At 40.7% G+C, this 25444-nt stretch overlaps 6 protein-coding genes and 5 non-coding genes across 11 annotated transcripts in view; 9 read left to right on the top strand and 2 right to left on the bottom strand.

Moving 5' to 3' along the window:
- st6galnac6 (ST6 (alpha-N-acetyl-neuraminyl-2,3-beta-galactosyl-1,3)-N-acetylgalactosaminide alpha-2,6-sialyltransferase 6) overlaps nt 1-25444 on the bottom strand; it is a 216061-nt gene that overhangs the window by 178532 nt on the left and 12085 nt on the right. The window lies entirely within an intron of this gene.
- On the top strand, nt 28-3582 carry c2h9orf78 (chromosome 2 C9orf78 homolog). Its single transcript, XM_071911992.2, has 9 exons — nt 28-223; nt 400-459; nt 552-603; nt 727-797; nt 935-1012; nt 1247-1444; nt 1565-1701; nt 1830-1934; nt 2474-3582. The coding sequence occupies exons 1-9, from the start codon at nt 144-146 to the stop codon at nt 2569-2571; spliced, it is 879 nt and encodes a 292-aa protein (XP_071768093.1). The 5' UTR covers nt 28-143; the 3' UTR covers nt 2572-3582.
- rpl7a (ribosomal protein L7a) lies at nt 5435-10054 on the top strand. Its single transcript, XM_071911994.2, has 8 exons — nt 5435-5466; nt 6750-6870; nt 7079-7228; nt 7556-7696; nt 8181-8260; nt 8613-8743; nt 9716-9785; nt 9912-10054. The coding sequence occupies exons 1-8, from the start codon at nt 5464-5466 to the stop codon at nt 10014-10016; spliced, it is 801 nt and encodes a 266-aa protein (XP_071768095.1). The 5' UTR covers nt 5435-5463; the 3' UTR covers nt 10017-10054.
- LOC139921693 (small nucleolar RNA SNORD36) lies at nt 6584-6660 on the top strand. Its single transcript, XR_011785112.1, has one exon. It is a non-coding gene; the product is annotated as a small nucleolar RNA SNORD36 (small nucleolar RNA).
- On the top strand, nt 6935-7004 carry LOC139921696 (small nucleolar RNA SNORD24). Its single transcript, XR_011785115.1, has one exon. It is a non-coding gene; the product is annotated as a small nucleolar RNA SNORD24 (small nucleolar RNA).
- Nucleotides 7373-7443, top strand: LOC139921695 (small nucleolar RNA SNORD24). Its single transcript, XR_011785114.1, has one exon. It is a non-coding gene; the product is annotated as a small nucleolar RNA SNORD24 (small nucleolar RNA).
- LOC139921694 (small nucleolar RNA SNORD36) lies at nt 8029-8100 on the top strand. The gene has a single exon (XR_011785113.1). It is a non-coding gene; the product is annotated as a small nucleolar RNA SNORD36 (small nucleolar RNA).
- Nucleotides 8355-8431, top strand: LOC139921692 (small nucleolar RNA SNORD36). Its single transcript, XR_011785111.1, has one exon. It is a non-coding gene; the product is annotated as a small nucleolar RNA SNORD36 (small nucleolar RNA).
- surf1 (SURF1 cytochrome c oxidase assembly factor) lies at nt 10869-14251 on the bottom strand. The gene is made up of 9 exons (XM_071911984.2): nt 14099-14251; nt 13811-13877; nt 13100-13227; nt 12884-12966; nt 12249-12440; nt 12053-12125; nt 11538-11700; nt 11212-11293; nt 10869-11110 (listed from the first exon to the last, which is right to left on the bottom strand). The coding sequence occupies exons 1-9, from the start codon at nt 14159-14161 to the stop codon at nt 11044-11046; spliced, it is 918 nt and encodes a 305-aa protein (XP_071768085.2). The 5' UTR covers nt 14162-14251; the 3' UTR covers nt 10869-11043.
- On the top strand, nt 14320-18317 carry surf6 (surfeit 6). The gene is made up of 4 exons (XM_071911982.2): nt 14320-14521; nt 16034-16264; nt 16459-16541; nt 17390-18317. The coding sequence occupies exons 1-4, from the start codon at nt 14428-14430 to the stop codon at nt 18083-18085; spliced, it is 1104 nt and encodes a 367-aa protein (XP_071768083.2). The 5' UTR covers nt 14320-14427; the 3' UTR covers nt 18086-18317.
- Nucleotides 19065-24829, top strand: kyat1 (kynurenine aminotransferase 1). The gene is made up of 12 exons (XM_071911961.2): nt 19065-19123; nt 19478-19625; nt 19927-20076; nt 21024-21110; nt 21205-21330; nt 21693-21813; nt 21905-21981; nt 22066-22155; nt 22425-22611; nt 23813-23889; nt 24151-24237; nt 24361-24829. The coding sequence occupies exons 1-12, from the start codon at nt 19071-19073 to the stop codon at nt 24418-24420; spliced, it is 1263 nt and encodes a 420-aa protein (XP_071768062.1). The 5' UTR covers nt 19065-19070; the 3' UTR covers nt 24421-24829.

Here is a 25444-nt window from a genome sequence, read left to right as displayed (position 1 = left end):
CAGGTCCTTGTTTACGGAAGTGACGTGGTATTGTACGTCAGTTAAACGTGTCCCACAACACAACACTCTTCCACCGCGCATTGCCGAGAAACTTACATAGAATATAAATTTGTTTATCTAGCTCTGAAAAGCACGTTGAAAAGATGTCGTCAGGTAAGAAGTTCAGGAGGAGAAGGGAGTCATCCGACGAAGAGGAGGATGATGAGGTGACTGCCGATGTAAGGTAAACTCAAATCCTGCAGCGTTAGGTAGCTCGTAAGGTAGCTTGCTAGCTAATTTTATACGCCAACCGCAATGCTGACTGTTATCAAACACAGATTTCTCAGCTGAATTTGTTTGGCCAACATCAGTTAATTACTTCATGTACTTTAAGTTATGTTTTGCTCCCCCTTCATTTAGAGCAAAACTGGACGAGGCGAAAGAACTTCAGAGTCTGAGGAAAAGACAGACCGGGGTCAGGTAGGACTTTTCTAAATTATTCATATACCTAATTAAGTTTTGCTTTTAACAAAATTATAATTAAATTAATATTTAGATTTCATTCTCACTAGTTTGTCCGACATGATGGCGGGGGAAAAACTACCGCTGGAGGCCGAGATTGAGGTAGGTGGCTTTCAGTATTTATTTATAGTTCGCTTGGATTGATATAATTGATTGATACTTAAGTGTTAAACTTTTGAAAACTAGCTAGCAAGCTACATCTGTGACATTGCATCTCTTTTACAGGATGACCCATTTAAACTGAAGACAGGGGGGGTTGTGGACATGAAGAAAGTCAAAGACTGGAGTAGGGACATGTAAGCAACGTACACTTTTAACCACTGTTTCATATTGATAGATTTTACGGTTTTTTTTTAAGTAAAGTGTGTGCTCTTTATGTGTGCAGTCTTATGTGACATGATGTTGGTTAAAACAATCTCTTTCCCATATGCAGAAAAGAAGAGGAGACAGACCTCAACCTGGGCACCTCGTTCTCTGCTGAAACAAACAGAAGAGATGAGGATGCAGACATGTATGTATGCTTTATATTGAAGTGTGGAGGTTCAGCTTAATAGACCTATAATTTATGTTTGATAAGTGTAAGGTGTGTGTCAGTTGGAAATCAAAATGTCAAAAATGCCAAGAACACTTAACATAAAATTTAAGTCTTAGATTTGAATATTGGTGTGTGCAGTTTTGCTGTTAAATCCTTGTGCAAGGATTCAACTCTGAAACACAGCTGCTGTCTCTGACTCATTCTCAACAGGATGAAGTACATAGAGACGGAGCTGAAAAAGAAAAAGGGGTTGATGGAGGCGGAGGAGCAGAAGGTGAAGGTAAAGAACGCAGAGGATCACCTGTATGAACTGCCCGAGAACATCCGAGTCAACTCCGCCAAGAAGACAGAGGAGATGTTGTCCAATCAGATGCTGAGTGGAATCCCTGAGGTTGACCTTGGCATTGAGTATGTTTCTATGTTTTTCATAGCACTGAAGTTTGTTTTGACATAATATTACAATGCATTGGCCTACAAAACAAGTTCACTGTTGCTGACAGGCGATTGTTTATTTAATTTGCTTTCTAGTGCAAAGATAAAAAACATTATCTACACAGAGGAAGCAAAAGCCAAACTCTTGGCAGAGCAGAGGAACAGGAAAAAGGACCATGGCACATCATTTGTACCCACCAACATCGCTGTCAACTATGTCCAGCACAACCGATGTGAGTGCTATTAATCTGATTTTCTAAAAATTGAGTTAACTCTGTGATGCCATGTTGTTGTTTTTAGGGGTTAAGTTGATATAACCAGAGGTGAATGTTTGGCTCATTGTATGAATCTCTTTTCTCAGTCTATCGTGAGGATGTGAACGCACCACAGAGGCACCACAGACACAGAGAAGAGCCCAAAGCGAGGCCGCTGCGCGTGGGTGACACAGAGAAACCAGGTTCAGAGGGTAAGAGAGCGCACCGACCCACATTGAACCATACGATCCTGTATCAGCAGCACATCGCCACTGAGCCTCAAGATACCAATAGAAATTATATATACGTGTGTGTGTGTGTGTGTGTGTGTGTGTGTGTGTGTGTGTGTGTGTAGAGAGAGAGAGAGAGAGAGAGAGAGAGAGATGTGGATGAACCTAGCTTTCTTTTTTATTTCCACAAATATTTTATTAAATGGTCCAACATTACACATTGCAATAAAAAAAAAAAAACATGTACACATACACATAGAAACACACATCTAGAGAGACATACATACATATACTATATAAAAGCAGCAGCTATTAAAAGTTTAGTTTAAAAGATTAACAGTACAAAAGAAATGTTTTCAGATAGTCGGAGTCAGATATTTGATTCTTTTGCAATGTATGAACTGTGCTTTCAGTCACTTTTAGTGTATATGTATACAAGGCACAGTCAGAACAGTAATTCCTAATAATTCTCGTTAATTGTTGGTTAATCTGACTTCTAATATTGTCCATGTTATCACCAGCACCGTCACCACCCAACTACCGCAAACGTCCAAATAATGAGAAGGCCACAGACGACTACCACTATGAGAAGTTCAAAAAGATGAATCGACGGTACTGAGGAAAACTTCTCAACCTGATGTCCACCTATGGCTGACTGTCCTCTCTTCTCTTGATAAAGCGTCTAAATGAGCTATGGAGTTTCTGGAGATTTTTGTGAAAACTAATAGGATAAGGTCAGTCCTGAAATAGCGTTGTGATTTTTGTAAATGGTGTGAATACACCATTTTTTTGTATTGTTTCCAAGACTTCTGTCACTGCCAAAATGACTGACGTATGGGTTTGTCATTAATGGTTACTGGCAGAATGTGTTGTATTGATGGAGGACTCAATTTAACGATTCATGTTATAGTCTAAGACGGTGCGATAAATATTTGAACATAAGCTATTCTGCCCCAAAGCCAGACACCAGGGAACTAAGAATTACACCTGTGATCTTGTTAATGATGCTCCTGATGTAAAAACCGCCACCTGCTCCATAGACGGTGAAGAGGGGACTGACTGTGTGGATCCACAGGATAGTTGAGATTTTATACTCATTAAGTTTTCTGTAGTATTTTAACAATCTCTGTCAAACTGTATGCTTATCCAGAGGAAACTTTTCACCCTTACCATAACCATCTTTCCCAGTTCAGCCTCCATGGAACGGCTCCACATTTTACATCTTGATGATGTCACAGGCTCAAGTACTGGTGCTCTGGTTTCTGGCTTTGGGAGAGAGCTGTTCATGTTCACAAATAAATATTTAACTTTAGTAGACCATATGAGTAAAATTTGGAGTGGTATTCCTCTTTAATGTCAGCTAGCCTGGATCATGAATTTTGAGTCTTGTTTAATTTCATTAAGTATCTGCTGGTTATTGCATTATATTTTTTTTAGAAAAGTCAGCCTGGGAAGGAAACCAGTGTAATAAGGCAAGCTAGTGCTTCTTCCCTTGGGGTTCAGTTTGTGGCTTTTAGCTGCATTTTAACCCCGTAGACATTTTCAGCCTAAAGGAGGCTTGTTTTGGTTTTAATAGATACTTTTTTTTTTGTGTGTGCATTTCAAAAGTCATTAAAAACACAAGGAACCATCTTTGTCTCTTTATGCCTCTTGATATGCATGTTGGTTTAGATGTGATAAGGCTGTAAAGTAAAAGGTGTCATTTTTCATCTGAGCAGTCAATGTCTTTCATTGTGTTTAAGTGAATACATGAGGCAAGGCATGCCTTAATTTCACTTTGAATCCTGCTTTCACTGACTTGGTCTAATAATTTGGGTGGTGGGACTACGAAACTACGAGAAAAATAATGCAGTTTGATTTAAAATTTAAAACCATTTATTAGTTTTAATGATTGGTGGATTATAAAGAAAAAGCTTTAAAATGAAAACTGCATCACAAAAGCAAACTTAAAAATGAAGCACAAGATCATACTCGCAGTTCTAAACTATTAAACTATGAACAAAGTTATAATGGTTTACAGGTATATTAACCTGTTGCAAAAACAGGATAGGATTTTTGAAAGTTTTTTGAATCATCTAGATGGTGGATTTTTTTTTTAATCAACCTCTGTATATCTTTAAAAGATAAACTGGAAAAAGTAGAACAGAACCAATGGGATAACACATAAAATGGCTCTTAGGACGGTTTAATTACTCTACTAAGGCAGTGCATTAATTAAAAAAAAAAAAAAAAAAAAGAGACAGCTCTTAGTCCAGAAAAACAAATTAGACAAACCACAACAATGTTTGGTCTCTATTTTTTAATTGGTGCTGGTCTGTGCAGGGACTTGATACATACTGACACAAATGAGCACTTTTATAGAAAACAAAGACTTATTTATGTTTTATGTTATTTTAACAGTGACAATAGGAACTGGAGCTTGTGAGGCAGAGGAACAGTGTATTCAGGGTAAATTTCAAAATAAAAGTTGGTAATTGGCATTTAAAAAAACAAACAAAAAACTTATGCCTTAGGGATAGCCATGAGACCTGACAATACATGATAGAAACAATAGAATAGATCTGATTAGATGTTGGAGCATCTTGCAGCATAAATCTGCATATTAATAAGGAAACACAGATTTTATTAAAACTACTATAACTCCTTCATGCTTAAAGATACTGAGCTTATATTAAAACCACCCATTATGTGAAGAAAAGTATGTTGGCATGGAGATATTTTTTAACAAGTGCATTAATTAGCTGAATTAATGGCCGTATTAGCATGATTGATCATTTTGAATGTGTCATGGTGATTATGGTGGGACGTCAGGCAGCTCAGGTGCCTCTTGTTTTGAGGTATCACATTTAACAGAAGTGTTTCTTGCTCTTACATGCATTGCCGTTTTGATTTCTGTGAAGTTGTCCAGCATGGACCTGATATCATCTCTATCTGCAGCTTTGGAGGAGAGTCTCTTTGCTTTGAGCTCATCTGGCTAGTGGCTACACAGCTGCCCAACACCGACACCCCATTCAGACCACGAGCTTACCACCAAAATAAAACAGAATGGGTGGACAGCAGCCAGACAAGCACGTAGTATTAGCAGCTATTCAGTATTTTCATCATAGAAATGAATGAGGCACTAAAGTAAATTATAGCGTCCAGTACATACACAGAAAACTGACATGGTTTCAGTTTCATTACATTAATAACACTGTAACAGCTCCTTGCCGATAATGCATAGTTTTGACCGGTAACGTTATTTTTATGAGAATAGAAATAATCCATGCAGTAGCCTACAAAAACAACATGGACTGCTGTCCATTGAATATGACGTACCAGGAAATTTGACCTGGATTAACACTGATTCTGGATCGGTATGAGTTTTTTTTTCTAAATAACTGAAAAGCAGATGTGCAGCGGTGAAATCTGACCCCAGACCAGGGCGTAGGAAACAACGTAACCAGGCTGGAAGCATCGCGGTATTTATCCTACCCAGAATCCTCTGGTCTTCCTTTCTGTCTGAACCAACATGGTGCGTGCACAGTTAATTCTTCGGAGGAAATACTTAAGCTTTTTACATCCATTTGAATCTCTGTCTGAATGTATTATTTTATGTTATAGATTGCACTTATCAATTGTATGAAGTCAACCCTTTTATATTAAGTCGCTATTGCGTGTCGATGTTGTGGTATTTTTGCTAAAATCTCTCTTAAGTGACCCCGGTGTAGCCGGTTCACGTAGCCCTGTGGCTCCCTACGAGGAAGCTAACGCTAACATTGCTGAACACGGGTTACTTATGTGGCAGTTTCGACAGTTTCCACTAATTGTTCGCACGTGAATATGGACCGTAGTTATTAGTAAAATTGTCTTATTTTGTGGCTAATGTCAGAATGACTTAAAATAGACCCGTACCTTCTGGACATGGGTGCTTGACTGGCTGGCTATCCCGGTAGTGTAACGTTAGCGGGGCCGGGCAGTGCCTGTGGCTAGTGCGACGTTGTAGAAATGTTAACGTTACGTTGGGGTGCTTCTACTCGAATGCAGTACTCTTGTTTATTAGTACAATATCTCAATTTAATGTGCAAAGTGTCTGTGGCTCAAATAAGATATGGTCTTTATCGGACGCATCAGTGATGGAGCTAACTAAACCAGTTAGCTAGTCGTCTCTTTGGTTTGTGTGACATGCTATTAGGTAAAGTACTAAGTTAATGAAGATGGACGGTGTTGCTAACACAACAAGGGGATTTAGCTTGCTTTATGCGCCAACTGACTAGCTTTACTTAAGTCCTTTGTCCTGAGATTGTGGTTACTAATGGAGTTTTTTCCTAGACACCAAAAAGCCTTGATGTGATTTGGGGTAATCGTTTAGAAAACACGAAAAACAACGCCACTGTTTTCAGAGTACTGATGCCACATGGTTATTAAGATGAAATCAGGTGCCCTGTTCATATGGATGGAACAGTGTTTGGACACTTGATGTCAAATTGGACATTATCGTGGTGTCATTTAAATGTCAAATTGTAACCAACAGAACCTTAAAAGTGCTTATGCATTTATAAAAATAAGTAATTTAAGTTAGAAGTATGTTTTCCAGGGGTAATATTGTGAGTCTACCTAACTTGGCAACAACTTTTAAGATTCACTGGCTTTTGCAATGATGCTTTGAATTTCTTCACCTGAATCACATGTGTGGATTCAAAACACGAGCTTTTTAACCCTGAGCTAAAGCCACTGTCAAGGTCATGTAGGTTTTGGTTTCTAAAGAACACTTGATCTTCTCCAATGTACCCTAATACACTTTTTTTCTCTTGACAGCCTAAGGGAAAGAAGGCTAAGGGGAAGAAGGTGGCACCTGCCCCTTCTGTGGCCAAGAAGCACGAGGCCAAGAAAGTGGTCAACCCCTTGTTTGAGAAGAGGCCAAAGAACTTTGGCATTGGTAAGTAGCCACAGATGGCATTTGAGAACATGCAGTATTTGTGATGGCACCATCTCAAACACAGTGCAGATGATGTAAAGAATATTTGCTATCTTAACAACAATGTAGACACTCCCACCAAGATCGCTGATGCACTTCAGATAAAAAAAAAACTGCTTAACCTCAGTTTCATGCCAAACGGTCAGCACTCTCTTGTCCTTTCCCACAGGCCAGGACATCCAGCCCAAGCGTGATTTGACACGCTTTGTGAAATGGCCTCGTTACATCCGACTGCAGAGACAGCGCTCCATCCTGTACAAGCGTCTGAAGGTCCCCCCTGCAATCAACCAGTTCACCCAGGCTCTGGACCGCCAGACCGGTAAGCTGCAGGGAGAAGTGGGTTGTGATCTTGCATCTGAGCTATAAAGTAGCCAGTCATGTTTTTTTTTTTTTTAATTTGACTGATTGAAGACAATGCCCTAATATAAAAAAAAGAGTTAAGTGGTTCTTAATAAACAACTGTTGCAAATGATGTGAAAGAATATTTGCTATCATAACAGCAATGCTGACATTCCCACCAAGATCACTGATGCAATTACCTGAAATACTTTTCAGTTCTCTGCCTTTAGACCAGACTGAGCAGGCAGGGGCTATAGGGTGGTTGACAGTTTGATTGTAATATGACCATCCACATTTTCCTCCTCAGCCACACAGCTGTTCAAGTTGGCCCACAAGTACAGGCCGGAGACCAAGCAGGAGAAGAAGCAGAGGCTGCTGGCCCGCGCTGAGCAGAAGGCTGCTGGGAAGGGAGATACTCCTACCAGGAGGCCCCCTGTGCTCCGTGCAGGTGAGGCATACAGAAGAATCGAAAACCTTGATCTGTGAAGTTTGTAGTTGATGGGGAACGTTCTTGTTTAAACAGCAGTGAGCAAGCACTCCATCCAGAGAAAGTTGGACTCTCTAATGTTAGATATTTTATGCTCTCGTCCCTTTGGTATCCTTGTGTCTAAAGCAATCAGTCGGGCTGTATCAGTGAACAGGCACATGCTGTGTGCAGTTTACTAACACAATGTGACATGATTTCTTGGTATGGAAGTTCAAATGTTTTAGTTGCCTCTTGCTGCCATTTGGAGCGACCTTGTGAAGTTTCCTAGTGTAGCTTTAACTGGCTTGGCCTCGATGCAGTGATGACCTGAATTTCTTCACCTGAAATTCTTAATGATGGTTTCGAGCTTTTTAACCCTGAGCATTGGCCAAAACCTATAATATTGTCAGGGAAGGATACTTGCTGAGTGGAAATTAACAGGTTTTTATATTTCCCTTCCTCTCAGGTGTGAACACAGTCACCACCCTGGTGGAGAGCAAGAAGGCCCAGCTGGTCGTCATCGCCCATGATGTGGACCCAATTGAGGTAAATATCAGTTCATACATTCACCAAATCGCCAAGACAAATGTCAACATGGGACCCGCTGTTTTGGTACAATTCAGTCTAGAGAGGTGGTCACTTGCAATGATGTCTGAATTTCTTCACCTGAATCCTCTATGTGGATCAAAACATACGAGCTTTTTAACCCTGAGCAGAGACCACAACCCAAGGATGCATTTTTTTTTTTTTTTTACCTAAAACATTTTGTAATGTGGATATTACAGTTCTTCATCAGATCCCTGATAAGTTATGACAGGTTGTCAACTTGTCGACAGTGGTTCAAAAATGCAGATGCCTAAAAACGTTTCCTCCTCTTTGGTTCCTGTGTTTCATCTAGCTGGTTGTCTTCCTGCCCGCTCTGTGCCGCAAGATGGGCGTCCCGTACTGCATCATCAAGGGCAAGGCTAGGTTGGGCAGACTGGTGCACAGAAAGACCTGCACTTCAGTTGCCTTCACACAGATAAACCCGTAAGTACACGCATGACAACCTGAACAGCGTTGCGCACAAGTGTGACATGTACAGTTGGTGGGTTTGGTGTTAGTTAACCTTTTGATGCACCCCTCGAACTTGGCCACTTGGTATAAATGTCTGGACTGGCTAAAATCAATTATATTAACTATTGGTTTTAATGTGTTTGACCTTTATTTCATTTGACTTGCATCTCGAATCAATATGAGCCTTTTCGTTAAGTCCTTCAAAATCGGTGAAATATTTACAAAGCATTTGCTTCAGCAGTCAGTGTGGTTCTTAATACACATCAGGCTGTATTCAGTCTTGATTCACACACTAGTACTTTACCTTGACGTTTCAAAAGAATGATGGAGAGACGCAATGAACTGTTTGCACAGCGGGGAGAGGATCATGTGCCGCAGCTCCCATGGCCTTGCTGCACTAGTCAGTAATGGATTAAGATGACTAATTTGGTCATTACTTTTGAGTTGTAGGCAGGGAAAACTAAGGCAAAGTTAGCAGTTTTGGTACATTGTAAAGTTTTGGTGAATTTTTTTAAATTTATTTTGTTTGTCACTTAAGTTTCTGCGTTCAGATGTTTCTCATGTAATGGGGTGTATTCTTACTGAAGTATGGGGGGGAAATGGCAGTTTAATTTTCATTTGACCCAGGCACAAGCAGCCTGCTGTGCTCAATTAAACTTTGCCCTTTTATGATTTAGTCTTCTGAAAAGACAATTTAGCTGCACACTGCACTCATTGGCTGATTTTGAATAACTAAGGAAAAAGGTACTTGGTTTGATATATTCTGTATCCTAAATTGTCTCAATTATGCAATTACATTATACAAAATATAAATTGGATACAATTTTATCACCCTGACATGTGGCTATTGAGCCTTTAACGGAGGTAAAGAGGCAACTTGAATACCTTCTTGCTCAATCTCTGAACACTTCCAACATAATACTGACTGGATTTGTTCTTTCCTAGTGAGGACAAAGGTGCACTTGCCAAGCTTGTGGAAGCCATCAAGACCAACTACAACGACAGATACGAGGAGGTGAGCGTTCATCGTATAGTATTAAGATAATGGTTGAGTTGTTGGTGAAATAAATCTCCATTGAAACGGTCTGGTTATTCCAAAGACAAAAGTGCACCATTAACCCTGTTCGAACTTGTCTTCCAGATCCGTCGTCACTGGGGAGGTGGCATCATGGGCCCCAAATCCACGGCCCGCATCACCAAGCTGGAGAAAGCTAAGGCCAAGGAACTGGCCACCAAGCTTGGTTAAACTGTTTTGATGTAAAAATAAATGTCCCCTCAAGACAATGGTTGTTGCTGTTTTTTGATATTTCACAACTAAATATTTTATGGAACTGAACTGGAAATGTTGCTTATTCATTTAATATTCATTATACTGTCTCATGGCAAGATAGAAACACACCACTGTTTGTTGGGCTGTAGTAGGCTACACACCACTTGACTGTCCGCTTAGCCACAAGATGGGATTTATTCTGCCTAAGACCAAGGTGGGGTGCAGCTGGACTGTAAAATTGAACATTGCAATACTTGGTAGTGTGTTCCTTGATTGATAACTTGGCAGGACTTAATCTTATTCAGGGATGCAAACTAGTCACCTTTAGGTGACAGTCACCTTTTTGATCCCAAAATAGGGCACTTAAGTGAATGATTTCTGAGTGGTTTTGTGTCTGCCCTGGTATCGTCACCTTTTTCACTCTCCATGAGTTTGCATCCCTGCTTATTGAAATGTAAAGTGTAGGTGAAACGCTGGGGAAAGATTTTGCAGTGACGATTGATCATATTCAAAAACTACATGAACTGGTCATTAGAAATATCTTAAGATGTAGATATTAACTTGGAAAATGTGAAACACGCCGCTCAGTTTGATGTCCTAGGATGGGAAATATGTGAACGGGAAGGTGCATAGCAAAGAAGCAACACTTAGTGCTGGTAGGGAGGAGATGCTTTGATATGACGAACTTGTTCTCTACTTGCCTGCTCAACTCAAATGTCAGTGCAAGGTTTCTACATTGAGTGTTCATGCTAGATTATGACAAATTTCAATATGCTGTACATCAGAAATCAGCATTGAATGAAAGGGCAAAATTAGTTGATTCTTAATTTATTATGATACTCAAACATTTCAAGAAAATAAAAACTATTTACATATTTGTCAACGAATGCATGTTCTAAGCCTGTGGGGTTAAAGAAAATCAAACCCAGCAGAGGCTTTGCTTCTTCACATCTCAGACAAAAACATGGTATTCATCTAATGCATCACAACCATTTCACTGCGTTTACAACTTAATCTTTTTGATGAACTTGGCGTACCACATGTAAGAGGTTGCTGCACACAGGCCATACCTAGAAAAACAAAGACATTTTGTCAATATTAAGACCAGTAACAGGAGAGAGCGGATTATCAAATCAGGGTTGGTTCATGCAAACTGAAACCTCCCACCTACCATGTTATTATGTACTGCATGTGTTCGTTCCTCAGCGTGACTCTGGTCTGTCCGCCTATCGGTCCACCAGGAATGGTGCTGGCTGCATGAGACAATGAGCTTACATTTACATCCTGTCAGCACAGCAGTAGAAACCATAATGTACAGAGACAGAGGTGTAATCTGTTGCTTTATGCAAGTGGATTGAGCAGAACTTTGCATCTCTTCTGCAAACCCTCATAAGTATTTATCCCTAATCAGTCAGTTGCGTATTTAATATGACATTAACAATGACTCTGATGCAGTCAAGTGAACCCGTATCATGGACTTGGTTGTTGAGGCCTTACAGAAGTCGGCGTCGATGAAGACGGGCTCGGCTCCAGTGACGCGGGACATGGCCTCCAGGTCACGGTAATGCCAGCGGTTTCTCTCCACATCATTGTTTGGCACAAAGGGTTTACGAATCTCCGTGAGCCGAACTACCCCGACCAGTTCCACCTCACCTTCCACCTACAAGGTAGTAGTAGTATTATTAACTTCATACATACAGTATATATAAACAAATATATCAACAATCACTTATGATGAAGGGAAGACGCGTGCTGCTGACTCCATTAATATGAGTCATGGGTATGTGTGACGTTAATGGAGCCAGCGGTACAAACAAATTCATACTACTAATACAGCATAAAGTGAGCAAACTAAATCAATTAAAATCAAGTTTATAAGAGTGTGTTTTCAGTTGTGTCTGGAAAGAAGATAAGAGCGTGAAGATCTGGTTCTGATGTGTCATAACCTCTAAAATGTTAAAAGGTGTATTGAGTCCTGCTTTGACAAATTCCCAAGTTAATGATCTGTTTACCTGTCCCTTCATCCTGGTCTCTGGTCTGATCTTCTGCCTCGGGACGTATCCTCTGTTCACCAGGATTGTGATGCTGCGGTGTAAAGAGTAGTGAAGATCAATGAGCGGTGGTGGATTAGCTCACCGATACTTGTGATTACATTAGTATTACAATCAAACGATCCAGTTAACAGTCTGAATAGTTGTTATATCTCACCCGAGGTCAGCACAGTGGAACGGGGTGATGACGTTGGCGCCCGTCTCTCCGCTGGAGGACAGCCTGCCGGCCTCCCTGGCCTCCTTCTCGGGGTCGACCGGTGAGCGGGGCAGAACGTACAGCTCCTGGGAGTGATCGTAGTGCCCGCGCACCCTGACCCGCCTGTACTCCAGCCCGTTCAGTTCAAGAGGACTATAGGGTCCAGAGAGAAACATGATGAGCACATTGGACGGGTACATAGGTGTAGATTTGGGGAGACATGGGGCACATGTCTTCCTCAATATTAGGAGAAGGATGAGTTGTATTTCCAAGTGATAGCCGTTTTAAATGAATTTGAATGCATGCATTTATAAAGGTGTTAGAAAATTAGACCCATGTTTCATATTTTCCCTTCAGATCATGGGTTCAGTTGAGGAACATTTTCCTGTATTTCACATTGACCAATAATTCTCCTCACTCTCTCTCTCATACCTGCATGCTGTTCTCATCTAAATGTGTATCTGTTGTTTTAATCTTGCAGATGAAGTGAGGGGAAACAGAGCTGCACTGAGGCTACTACCATGCCCACAGTATGTCAGCGTTAAGAGCCTGATCCAGAGTGTGGAAAGGTGTAAGTGTGAATCACATGCACTTACTCAATGGGAAGAGGAATGGGCTCAGCAGTAGTGAGACTCGTCAGGTCGGCAATCAGCTGCAATTTCCACTGGCGTCGTTTTACCTTAGTAGAGACATCTGTTTAGTTATGACTGTCATGAGTGAAGTGTGTTTGATCATATTCTGATGCCTGCTCCATACAACAACAACAACAACCCCGATAGACAAATAGTGACAACACACTGAAGAAAGTCTACCTGCCATGTACCGAGGCCGAAGGTGGTGGCAGGGATCAGGAGCAGGAACCACTTGAGGAAGGAGTCTTCCCCCGACTCCGCTCTGGCTGCTGTGGAGCTCGACTGTCGCCCAAACTGAACCAACCTGCCTGGAAACTCAGAAAACATACTGAAGTAAGGACAGAACAACAGATATCTGCTGTGTGTAGATCTGCAGTCACTGTTACTGTTGATTACAATGAACATACAGTATATTTTATGTTTGCACTACAATTCTTTGCACTACAACATTATGTTCTTGTGCTTTTTTTTTTTTTACTTTCCCCTTCAATTCAATTAAATTCAATGTGCTTTATTGGCATGGCAGTTTATAAACAATATTGGCAAAGCATGTAACAAGAAATTAATCACCAATTAACCAACATTTCAGAAAATGTTCCTCCCATGCATCGTGTGTGTGTGTGTGTGTGTGTGTGTGTGTGTGTGTGTGTGTGTGTGTGTGTGTGTGTGTGTGTGTGTGTTGCTGTGCCTCCACTGTCCACTGGCTATCAGTGTTTCCTCTTTAACTTCTGTTTTTCAATGGGAATCTTTTGTTAATTCTTTATTTATCTCTATCTATTTGTCCCTATTCTTTTTTGTGCTTAGATCACCCAGCATACAAGCATCCCATTGCACCGTTTACCCTGTGTATGCTGTGTGTGACAACACACTTGAACTTGAGAGTGGCGTTACCTTCTGCACGGGTGAAGACAGGCAGCCTGGGCAGCAGGAGAGTCCTCTTGATGTAAATGACGTGTGGCTGTAAAAAAAAGAAAGAAGGAAAAAAAAGGAGACTTCAATAGGAAAACGGTGACAACCTTCTTTTGTGGCAAAGGTGGATAAGTTGGACAAGATGCTAAAACAATAAAATCAGCTGAGCTCAAAATCTGCAAATCATGCAACCACTTAAAGTGACATTTACAACGAGTGACATTGTTTTGGGATGTAAAACCACTGATTCTGAAGGCGACAACAACTTACGTGCTTTTTTATTATCGCGAGCGCTTTGGTGGAGTACGCCAGCATTGATTTCAAAGTAGCCATGGTGAATCAAAATAGAAAAAAGGTACCACAGAGACAGCAAGTAGGGTGAATGAACGAGGAAACCGACAACATATCAGCTACATAACTGACATGTTTCTACTGAGAGGGGGAACGTTTTTGGAGTTACTACTTCCGGATTAGTCCCAAGGCACGCCCCGTTATTTCTTACCCACGTGTTTACAAAGCTGTGTGATTTTTACAAGGAAATTGTCCCGATGTGTCTGTTTTGCTTGCCTTAAGAGTTACAGATCTATTTCGTCTGCGAAATGGACACTCTCGCCTCCAGAGACTCTTATATTCAAAAACTTACCAGTAAAGTCTGCGGGCAGCGACATGAGGAACCAAGGAACAGACCATTTGGTAAGTGTTTTTAAATTCAGCCCTGTTTTGGGTAACTTGTACCTTATGTGCTGTAAGTGGAAATAAGATGGTAATGATTTCGAGGTGTATATGTAGAAAAAAACCCGTAAACGTAACATTTGATACTTGCATCTTATATTAGAAACAAGACTCTGACTATCGCTTCACGCGGCCAAAGGAGGCGCTGTACAGTTTCACCAGAGTTTTCATACAATCCTGTATCATCAGGAGCCTTATCAATAGTCAGACTATGAGACTCATATATATACAGTATCTCTCTGTATTAAAGGCACATACCAGGAGATTGCACAAAAACTCTTGGACAAGACATTTCCACATCACGAGTTTTGGCAATGTTTAATTGAATTATGAATTATGTCATTTAAAATATATATTCTTGTTAGTGCAATTAGAATTTTAGTAACAAATAAAATTAAAAAATCATAGTAGATTATAAGCCTAATTGTTGTTGAAGTCACTATCTGCAATTCACTAATCAATAAAATTGAGCTAGCTGATTAATAGAGCTAGAGTATTTACATTGTTACAAATATATGTTTATAAAGTGAGCCACCATTTGATGTTAAATTAGTTTTTGAACTATATGTCACATTTATTTGTTTTGTTTATTTATAGTAAAATATTTTTGTTTTTTTCAGTAAAATATATGCTGACTCATGTGACCCATGAATCAGTTCACCCAACATTGCTTTTCTACAATAGCGGATTGGAATAACTGAAACCAAAGTCATAGCATAATTCTTAAATACAATCACACAGATTGATGTAATACTGTAGTCAGTTTATATGAATTCATCCTGCTGTTGAAATCTAGACTCTGCAGCACATGTTGGTTTACTAACGTGCTCTCAGTGCATCACTGTATTACAACCTGCTGTACCACCAGCACCAACACCCAGGTCAACAATGCTCTATCTAATTTTTCAATCTATTGCATTCAGGATAGGATATATGACTTTCTGAATTGGTTGAGTTCAGAGTGTCTAAAGTCTCTAAAGAACAAACCCTAAGCAAGATAGTTTTTAGTACATTTTCAGGTCGTCTGCAACACAGACAACAATCTGCCTCTGTGCTCAGACTGTTAGCGACTGCATCACTGTGCTGTGGTTGGCTGAAGGGAGAAATGTCACCCAGAATTTCAACTGCAGCCAGATTTTCCCTGCCGGTAAATGAGGAAACTAGATGACTGCGGTCACCATCAGCTGATGTTTCTCTGGCCTCAGAAACTCGGTGGACTTCTACTGACTGGTTTGTCAAGTTGCTGGTGTTGTGTCTGCGCCCCACGTCTTAAAGGTCCTGGCCTGGGTGTTTTCAGGAATATTCAGAACCATATGGCAGCCTAACTTACACTGTCCAATTTATAATAACTGACAAGAAGTTGCAACCTTTTTTTTTTTTTTTTTACATAGCAGTAAGTTATGTTTTCTTAAATCCCTATTTTTTTCATACTTTGCAACCCCAATTCATGTGCGTATTTGTCTCTGTGTCTAGTTCATTTTAAAGGCAAAGATGATTCTGGTCCTCCCAAGAAGAAGAAGAAGAAGAAGAACAAAAGTAAACAGAAACAGCTGAAACAAAAGGGCAGCAATGAGAAGACACCTACTCCTAAACCTCAACAGAAGCCATCATCCAGTCCAGCAGCGCTGAAAGGTCCGGCTGCAGCAAAACTGAATGGGTCCAAAGCTAATGGAGCGACAGCAGATGAAACACAGACACCCAAAGGTGCAGTAACTCAGTTCACCTCAGTAATGCTCTAATGTTGCAATGGGTCAAACAGTCTCATGAGAGGAAAGGATTGAGTTTCTGTTTCTTACTGTATCAATACTGTATTTCCTTTACATCATCAAGGCTCATTATGTTCTTGAAAAATCTTTACTCAATATGTGCTACAATCGCCTTTATTTTTTGTTTTCAAGGGGGAAGTGCTGACTCCAAGTTCTCCACAGTAGATGTTCTACGCAAGAGACTACATGAAAAGATTGAGGAGTCCAGGGGGCAGGTACTGTATGCAACACTGAAACGTGGCGTAGACAACCACAAGAAATGATATGGATGTGGGGGTTACTTGGCACTTGACCGCCATGAAAACCAGAATATAAACTAATCACCAAGATCAGATGCAGCCGGACGAGTTTGGAACATTCAGATTTTTACTTCCCATTCATTTGAATGAGGCCACGAAAATAGCCCGAAAACATTTAACACGTTGGTGAACAAATTCAACAACAGATCCCGCTACTACTCAACTGACGTTTGGTCATATTTTTTAGAACGTCATTTCGCCAAATAGCATTTTTATTGATGGACGAGAACATAGCTGGGATACATGCCTCCGCTATGTTCCCGTGAATGTCAGTTTTCAGTCTATGTTCGTGGCCTCATTCAAATGAATTGGAAGTAAAAATCCAAACGCTACAAACTCGTCCAGCTGCATCCGATCTTGGTGATTAATTTATATTATGGTTTTCATGGTGGTCAAGTGCCAAATAACCTGTTAAAACTAAGTGGAATATTGCTTTAAAGCAGGTTAAAACAAATGCTAATAATAGTTTGCAAATACTGTTTGACCCTAGTGTGAGCTGGCTCCACTGATTCCTCAAGTGCAACCATGGCATTTATACCATATACTTCCAATGAATGTTAACGTGTTAATGTTAATGTTAATGTCAATGTTAATGTTAACTCTTGGCAATTTGAAAATGAATTCTGCCACCACTCATTGATGTTGCATTTGTTGAGTCCGTGGAGTTACAATATAAAAACACAGAACAGTGCCACCGCATTCTGTGCAGATTAGGCAAAAGTTGAATTTAGTGTATGGACTAATTCTGACATGTCTTCTCCCAGGGACCCCCGAAGGATGCCTCCTCAGAAGCAGTTCAGGCAAAGCGAGCAAAACGAAAGCTGGAACGGGAGCGCAAGAAGAGGAAGAGGAAAGAATTCCTGATGAAGAAGCTGGCGGAGAAAACGGGCCTGGAACTGCAGGAGGAGATCAAACAGGAGGAAGAGCCGGCGCCGGCCGCAGCCGCGGGCAGAAGAGACGAGACGGCCATCGTCTTCAACAGGGTGGAGACGGTGGAAGAGGGCTACGTAGACAAAATGGAGAAAAAAAAGAATAAGAAGAAGAGCATGAAGGGCAAACTGACGCCACTGACGGGGAAGAACTACAAGCAGCTGCTGGGTCGCGTGGAGGCGCGCAAAGCCAAGCTGGAGGAGCTGCGGGAGAAGGACGAGGGCAAGGCCCGGGAGATGGAGGAGAAGATGAAGTGGACCAACGTGCTGTACAAGGCGGAGGGCCTCAAGATCAAAGACGACGAGGACCTGCTGCGCGCCTCGCTGAGGAAGAAGGAGAAGACGCGCTCCCAGAGGAAGAAGCGCTGGGACAAGCGGAGCGAGAACGTCGTGGAGAAGATGCAGAAGCGGCAGGACAAGCGACGCAGGAACATCCAGAAACAAAAGAAGGGCAAAATGGAGAAGAAGAAGGAGAGGGCGCGGAAGAGGGGCAGGGTGCTGCCTGAGGACTTGAAGAAGGCTGCAGTGTAGAGGAGGAAGGACAGTAGACCGTTATATGATGAGACAACATGGGTCTAAATTAATAAATTGCTCCGTTTGATCTTTGCCCCTGACTTTACTCTTCGGGACAATGTAAATTATGGACATGATTTGAAAATGCTGTTGCTGTCTTGCATGTATTCTACTCTCAATCCTTTTGCGGGAGTAATTTGACATAATGTGTGTTATTATGGCCAATAAAATGTCACCCTTTAATCTTTAATTGTGATGAAAAATGAATGGGAACTTGTGATGTCAAATGTATTGAATTTATCCTCACCACATATCAAACATCCCATTTCTTTAATAATCTAAGATTTGTCCAAGACTATTTTATTGCAAGGACTATCACAGTTTATATATAATCTAATAGATTTGGTGCCAAAGATGGGTCTGTGCCACTGATTAGAGTTTGGGCGGGGGGTGTTTTTTCTGGTAGTACCCCTTTTTTTTTTTTTTTTTTTTTTTTTTTTTTTTTTTTTTTTTTAATCTTGCCCCGCCCACACAGGAAGTAGAAATGAAAACACAAGGAGGTTCAAGGGTCGGAGGGAAGGGATGCTGACCCGGCTTCACTGCTTCGCCAAACCGAGTAACACTAATGAGGAATAAATATTATTCATCTTAATCTGCAGCCAACCCGAAAAGCGACACAGCCGAGCACCGCGTATTTCCCTCCGTGAAAAAGGTTAGGTGGACGTAGGCTGCATCGATCCGTCTTACCGTGACTTTCACAAAATGCTTGATCAGTTAAATGACAAAGCCTGTGTGTGTGTGTTTCTAAGGTCCGGGCGGCGACGATGAAAATCCCGTAAATGGAATGATAAGGTGTTTTTCGGCAGGTTGGGCTGTGATTTGTGAGCGTGTAATTAAAAACCTTGATCATAAGGTGAGTGCAGCTGACCTAAAGACATGAAGGAACTAGTCTGTAAGTAGGATGATGGCACGCTTGAAATTTTCCTTTCATTTTCAGATAATCATGTCACGACGAGTTCATGCACGCAGAGTAGAAGGTGTCGACAAAAATATTTGGTAAGTGATTTGAGATGGATATGACAAGGCTGTCAGCTGACTGTGTGCGTGTGTGTGCGCGCGCGCGTGCGTGTGCGACCTGGCTGACTCCGCCCCCTTCTCTGTTGATTGACAGATGCCCTCCCCCATTGAACCTGTCATTAAAAAAAGGATAAAAGTGAATTGTGCCTTTCGGAAATGTATCACTATGCAATTAAAATATTTTTTGATCATTTTATTTATACCAAAACACAGGATCTGACTGTCTCTGAGCATGATGTGTGGTATTAAATTCTTAAAAATGCTTATACCCCATTATTGTTAATTGTCCCTGATAATCCCAATAACTAATGACCAATTGTTTCGTATTAACAGGGTTGAATTCACACAGTTGGCAGCTGACTACAAAGTAGTGAACCTTGGTCAGGGATTTCCTGACTTCTCCCCTCCCAAGTTCGTCCAGGACGCTTTCTGTGAAGCAGTGAGCGGGGGATGCCAAATGCACCAGTACACCCGTGGTTTTGTAAGTGGGAGTAGACATTCACACGCAATATTTACTTGTGTGTGTGTGTGAATGCATGTGAGAGTGTGTGTGTATGTCAGAGAGACAGAAAGAGAATGCCTGCTGCTTTTTCCTGGGGATTTCCCTTATTTTTTATATTTTGTTAACATGATTTCAGTCATTTTCGATGGGACAAATTTGTTGAAATGGAAAGTTTTCCTTAATTGCACTACTCTTTGTTTGTGTGTGTGTGGGCGTGGACATACAGTAGAGACAGAGAGTCACCTTGTCCCTTGTCTCATCGTTTCATGTGTCCCCTCAGGGCCACCCCGCTCTTGTAAAAATCCTGGCTAAATTCTACAGTAGGATCGTGGGACATGAGATTGAACCTTTTGAAGACATCCTCGTCACCGTTGGAGCGTACCAGGCGCTCTTCTGTACGTTTCAGGCACTGGTTGATGAAGGGGATGAGGTACGAAGTCAGATTTATTTATGAAGGGCTTTTAACAAAACCGTTGTCATCAAATGTTCTACAGTGCAACAAAGTGTGTGAAAACATAAAAGCAAAAGAGAGCAAATACACCAAAAATGCTACAAAATGGTGAACATATGTGTGCTTTACGCTTAATAATGGAAGGCTGATTGGTTATCCCTCACATAGATATATAATCAATACAATATAAATCATGATACCGCCCTTTGTACATCTACAGCTGCCTTTTTACCAGAACTGGGTAAAATAGTGTTCACAAATAATTCCTAATGTTTGTTTTACTCTTCTTGGAGAACCAGATGGGAGGGGTTTTCTGTTTCAAGGCAATTCAGATAGTGTTGGCTGTCAGTGTCTAGTCAGTGACAAAAAAGTAGAGAAAATTGATTTTCTACATGACAAAACCCTCCCACCTGGTACTCAACACAGGTTAAAATAAATACTAACGAATGACTTGCAAATACCATTTGACGCAGGTTGTTTTTTCCACTTTATTTCATTACTGTAATATGGGTGATAAACTACTAAATGAGAGCCCAGAAATGGTTAATAATTGTGGTTCCTGTTATGAAGTTGAAGCAGGAAAAAATCAGCGTTTAGGTTCCTGGAAATTCAATATCCTTAATACAGAAATCTTTGATATTGGATTGCTTGATCCACATTGAACAGGTCGGGGTTAATGGTGACTCTGGTGACCAGTAGCAGCAATTATGTTAACTGGTTTTACGCTCCTGTCTTGATTTTATTCTGTGCTTTAACTGTCTTATTTTGTATTGCTACCAATCTGCTATGTCATATTTCTTCCATGTTTCTTCCACTATTCTAATCATTGGGCTCTCATGTAAATGGGGATGATATTTCTATGACCCCATTTCAAGGTAAATAATAATAAAAAAAAATAAATGAGCTCACAGAAATTTGTCTTTCAGGTCATAATTGTTGAGCCGTTCTTTGACTGCTACCAGCCCATGGTGAAGATGGCTGGGGGAAAGGCTGTCTATGTCCCTCTGAGGCCAGTGAGTGGTTTTCACTTTCTAAATACATAGTCATTGTCATAGTTTGCATGGACGTAAATTTATAGAACAACCTTGGATTGTTTTCTCCTTCCAGAGAGCAGAGGGCAGCAACGTCCTGTCCAGCGGGGACTGGGTGCTTTCTGCTGAGGAGCTGGCCAGTAAAATCACTCCACACACAAAAGCCATCGTCATCAACACTCCCAACAACCCATTAGGCAAGGTGAGGCATGTACCAGTGCGGTGTTTTATCTGTTGGCTCTCAACCAGTTGGCCCGATGCACCGGTGTGCCAAGAAGAGGGCTTCGGTGTGCTTTGATATTTTGCACAAAGTTGAGAAAACCAGTGTAAAAAATGTATACATTTCCTTTATTAAAACATATTTAATGTGATTTAGAGTTGAACTTCTTCCTTGAGGCCAATTCTAACAGTTCATTGTGTTTGCTGTCTATCTGCATACATATAGCTTTGTGTGACTTTTTCAACTGATCACTAATTTTGTGTGCCATATAATTTTGTTGTTTGTGTCTCTGCACATCAACACATCTTTGAGCCTTTTTTTCTCCAATCCATGATCCACTCCAGGTGTACAAGACAGAGGAGCTCCAGATGATTGCGGACCTGTGTATCAAGCACGACCTGCTGTGCATCAGCGACGAGGTGTACGAGTGGCTGACCTACGACGGAGCCAAGCATGTGAAGATAGGTGAGCTGGAATTCAACAGAGAAACCCGCAGAAATACAGTGGTGTAGAGCCATATTTTTAACATCGTTTGGTGTGACTGTGTTATTCACAGCAAGCCTTCCTGGCATGTGGGAGCGGACTATCACTATTGGTAGTGGAGGAAAGACCTTTAGCGCTACAGGGCTGAAGGTAACGCATGAATGTTTTGAGCAATCAATTCAAGCAGCCTGATATACTGTATAATGTTACTGATGACTGGTATTTTCCTTTTAGGTTGGCTGGGCGATTGGCTCTGGGCATATCATAAAACACCTGAAGACCATCCATCAGAACTCTGTTTATCACTGTGCTACGGCTGCTCAGGTTAACAAACAATTCCCAATAATCACCGCACTAATGTAAAGGTTCATTGGTTGTTATCAGGACAGGGCAAATGAGATATTTCGTTTAACTTTTTGAAATTTTTTAGTAGGGCTGTACAATTATGGCTAGAATGATAATCCTGATTTTATTTTATTTTTTTCATATAATCCATAACATGAGTTAAATATCTAGTCTCGGGCAAGATATATATTGTTCCAGTTACACCTTTGAAAGCCTTTACCTCATCTCTTTTGGTCTTCGTGCAACAGGAGGCAGTGGCCCATGGTTTCCAGAGAGAATATGAGCAGTTTGGGAGTCCAGAGAGCTACTTCCAGCAGCTGCCTGAGAAGCTGCAGGACAAGAGAAAGAAGCTCGCCTCGTGTCTGGAGAGTGTGGGTTTGCAGCCCATCATGCCGGAGGGAGGCTACTTTATGATGGCAGACATCTCTTCTGTCAGTAAGTAGGCTATCACTAGTTTGAATATCTGTGCATTGGCACTGTAGCGCATCGCTTGCTGCTATGTTGCCAGTTGCCACTATGTTCTATTAAAGTGTCAGCAAAAGTTCTTTGACCGTTGCTCTCGAAGCATGCGTTCACACTGTGAGCAACGCAGTCAGCAAGTCGCCAGAGGTCCATTCATTTCCTGTAGAACTGAGCGACTAGGGAAACTCAGCCAATGCGTTGATGGTCAACAAGCTTGTTGGCCTAGAAGAGTCGACCACAGCTGAACTTTTCACAGTAGGGCTGCACAATATTGACAAATAATCATATTGCAATTATTTTGCTGAATACGAATACAGTATACAGACACAACGATTTTTCAGGAAACGATAAATGTTTGTAATAAAAAATTGAGATGTTGCTGCTTAAGATTTGCTGTGTTTGAATACGATTAAAGTTTGTTTTTTACAATGTGCCATTTAACTTACAGACCAGAAATTGGGCTCAGCACCAGAATACCATGTTAGGAGTCCATTTTGAGCTCCCACCACTGATAAAATAATTGCAGCCTCATACAGTTTGGAAATTGAAGTAGTTCATTTTGCGATTTTAAAAAAAAAGTTTCAATTAATTGTGTAGCCCTATTTCATAGTCATCGGCGTGCCTCCGTCTTTCCCTACCGATGTGATTTTGTTCTGTGAACAGTCATTCTGCATGGCAAGTGCAATTGATTACAGCCATCCTAAGCTTTCCAATTCTCTACCACTTATATTTGAAAGACTACACGAATAAATTCTTAAAACGATGCTTGGAGAATGGTTGCATCCATCGTCGGGGTTGATGGTAGGCTTGAAACAAATTTTATTTTTTATTTTTTTGGTTTGTTTTTTTCTGTTTATTATTAGCGCTTGCCAGCTAGCTATATTAACTCATTAAAATGACGCAATGGTATGACAGCCAATACTAAAGCAGCAAAATAATACATGAGTTGCCTGTTCAAAACTTTGTAGCTGCACGAGCCTCTCGCACCGCCCATACTCGGTCAGAATAGAGCGACCCATCATCCAAGTCGCTCGCAGTGTGAACGGCCTGTAAATATTCATTAGTATGATAATGATTCAGTTCAACTTCAGATGTGAAATTGTCTCCTCATTTCAGTGCTTTTTTATCTATGACGAGTTGTAAGTTTCCTTTACTTAGCTTTCTTTTTCAACAGCGGTTGACTTCAGTGACCCAAGCACTAAGGATGAACCCTACGACTTCAGATTTGTCAAGTGGCTGATTAAAGAGAAGGTAAACATTCACAAGTTTCAATGAATACTTTGTTGGCATTTATCTAAAGGATGGAAAGTAACTAATTCTTTCTGAAGTAATAACAAGAATGTTTTAGTGTTTATAGTTTTAGTGTCTTTTGAAGAAAGGATATAATGGAACAAAGGCGATGGGATTAGTGTTTGATTTTGTTTTCAGGTGTACGGTGATGTATTTAGAACAGCCTGTTTTGTTTTGTTTTTTCTCATCATTTCTCCTCTGTAATGTTGCTGTTTTCTGCAGGGTTTAGCAACAATCCCTGTCTCAGCATTCTTCAGTCCAGAGCACAGCAAGGACTTTGAAAAATACATACGATTCTGTTTTGTCAAGGTAAAGTAAACCTAAGAATGATTTGATGATTTGGTATTTATTGATAATTGAATTTGATTCATTGTGTTGCTCTTTGTCAGCTCAAGCCTTTCTCACTCACATTTACTCTTTCTTTCCTTAAAGGAGGACTCAACTCTGAATGCAGCAGAAGACATCTTGAGAAAGTGGAGTACCAGAAAGTAAAATAGCCAACAATGTGAAGCACACAGTCGAGCATCACCCATCCGTCCACATTTCACCAAGCTAGTTAAACTGGTTTGGGTCGTGTCATCAAATAAACAGAGCCATATATTTACTATCATTTTGTGTGTCCCCACATCAGTGTACTGTAAGGCACACGCTCCACAAACATAGCTTCAACCTGCAGTTTGTCCTCATACTGTCTTCATATGAGACTGTGTCCTAAGACAAAAAAAAATGCCTATGAATGCTTCTATGCAACAATATACGTGGCTAATTATTTTAAAAAGCAAATTTTACTAAAATATTTTTCTATAGATCATTAATTTCTTACTTAAATTATGTATAGAACTACATTTTAATTGCAGAAGTCTTTGTCTTTCATTCAATGGTATCAATTAAAGGGTTAATAAAGCAGTAAATAAATGCACATCTTGTATTATTAAAATGAAATCAATATTTTTGTCTACTTTTAAAAAATTGTTTCCTTCCATCAAAAGGCCGTGGGTGGTGGAGGTGATGCTGTGCGAAAGCTAAAGTGTATTATATATTATAGTGTTATGTGTAAGTTATGAGGTAAGGTTTAGTGAACTGTCAGATTTCACCATGCACTTTGCTGGGATACAGAGGTCGCGGTTACACTCATCTGTTCAATATGAAGCTCCTGAATGCTGCCATTGTAGGCTAGTTGTCTTTTCAATGCGACTTTGATCAGCACACATTAACTGGGCAGGTCTGAATGCTCCCAAATGTGACTTTTCCTCCATTTGATCCAATGAGCCAGACCACAACTTGATCAAAATCTGTTGTGGGAGTGTTCAGACCTGCCAGCAGCAATGCATCCTGCATGATTGGATGATAAAAGCTGCAGTGAAAACACAAGTGTATCTGCGATCACAGAGGGCGCCCGGACTGCATCCAACATTAGAATAAACACTCAAACATCAAACCTAATTACACCTCTTGCATTGCACCACTTGGCCATAGCACTACACTTGGATGTATCCAGTGATGTTGTACATGAAAA

Source organism: Centroberyx gerrardi, chromosome 2 (assembly GCF_048128805.1).
Source record: "Centroberyx gerrardi isolate f3 chromosome 2, fCenGer3.hap1.cur.20231027, whole genome shotgun sequence".
Classification (NCBI taxonomy): domain Eukaryota; kingdom Metazoa; phylum Chordata; class Actinopteri; order Beryciformes; family Berycidae; genus Centroberyx; species Centroberyx gerrardi.
The sequence above is the reverse complement of the archived record's forward strand: the minus strand, read 5'-3'. Positions and strand labels throughout refer to the sequence as shown.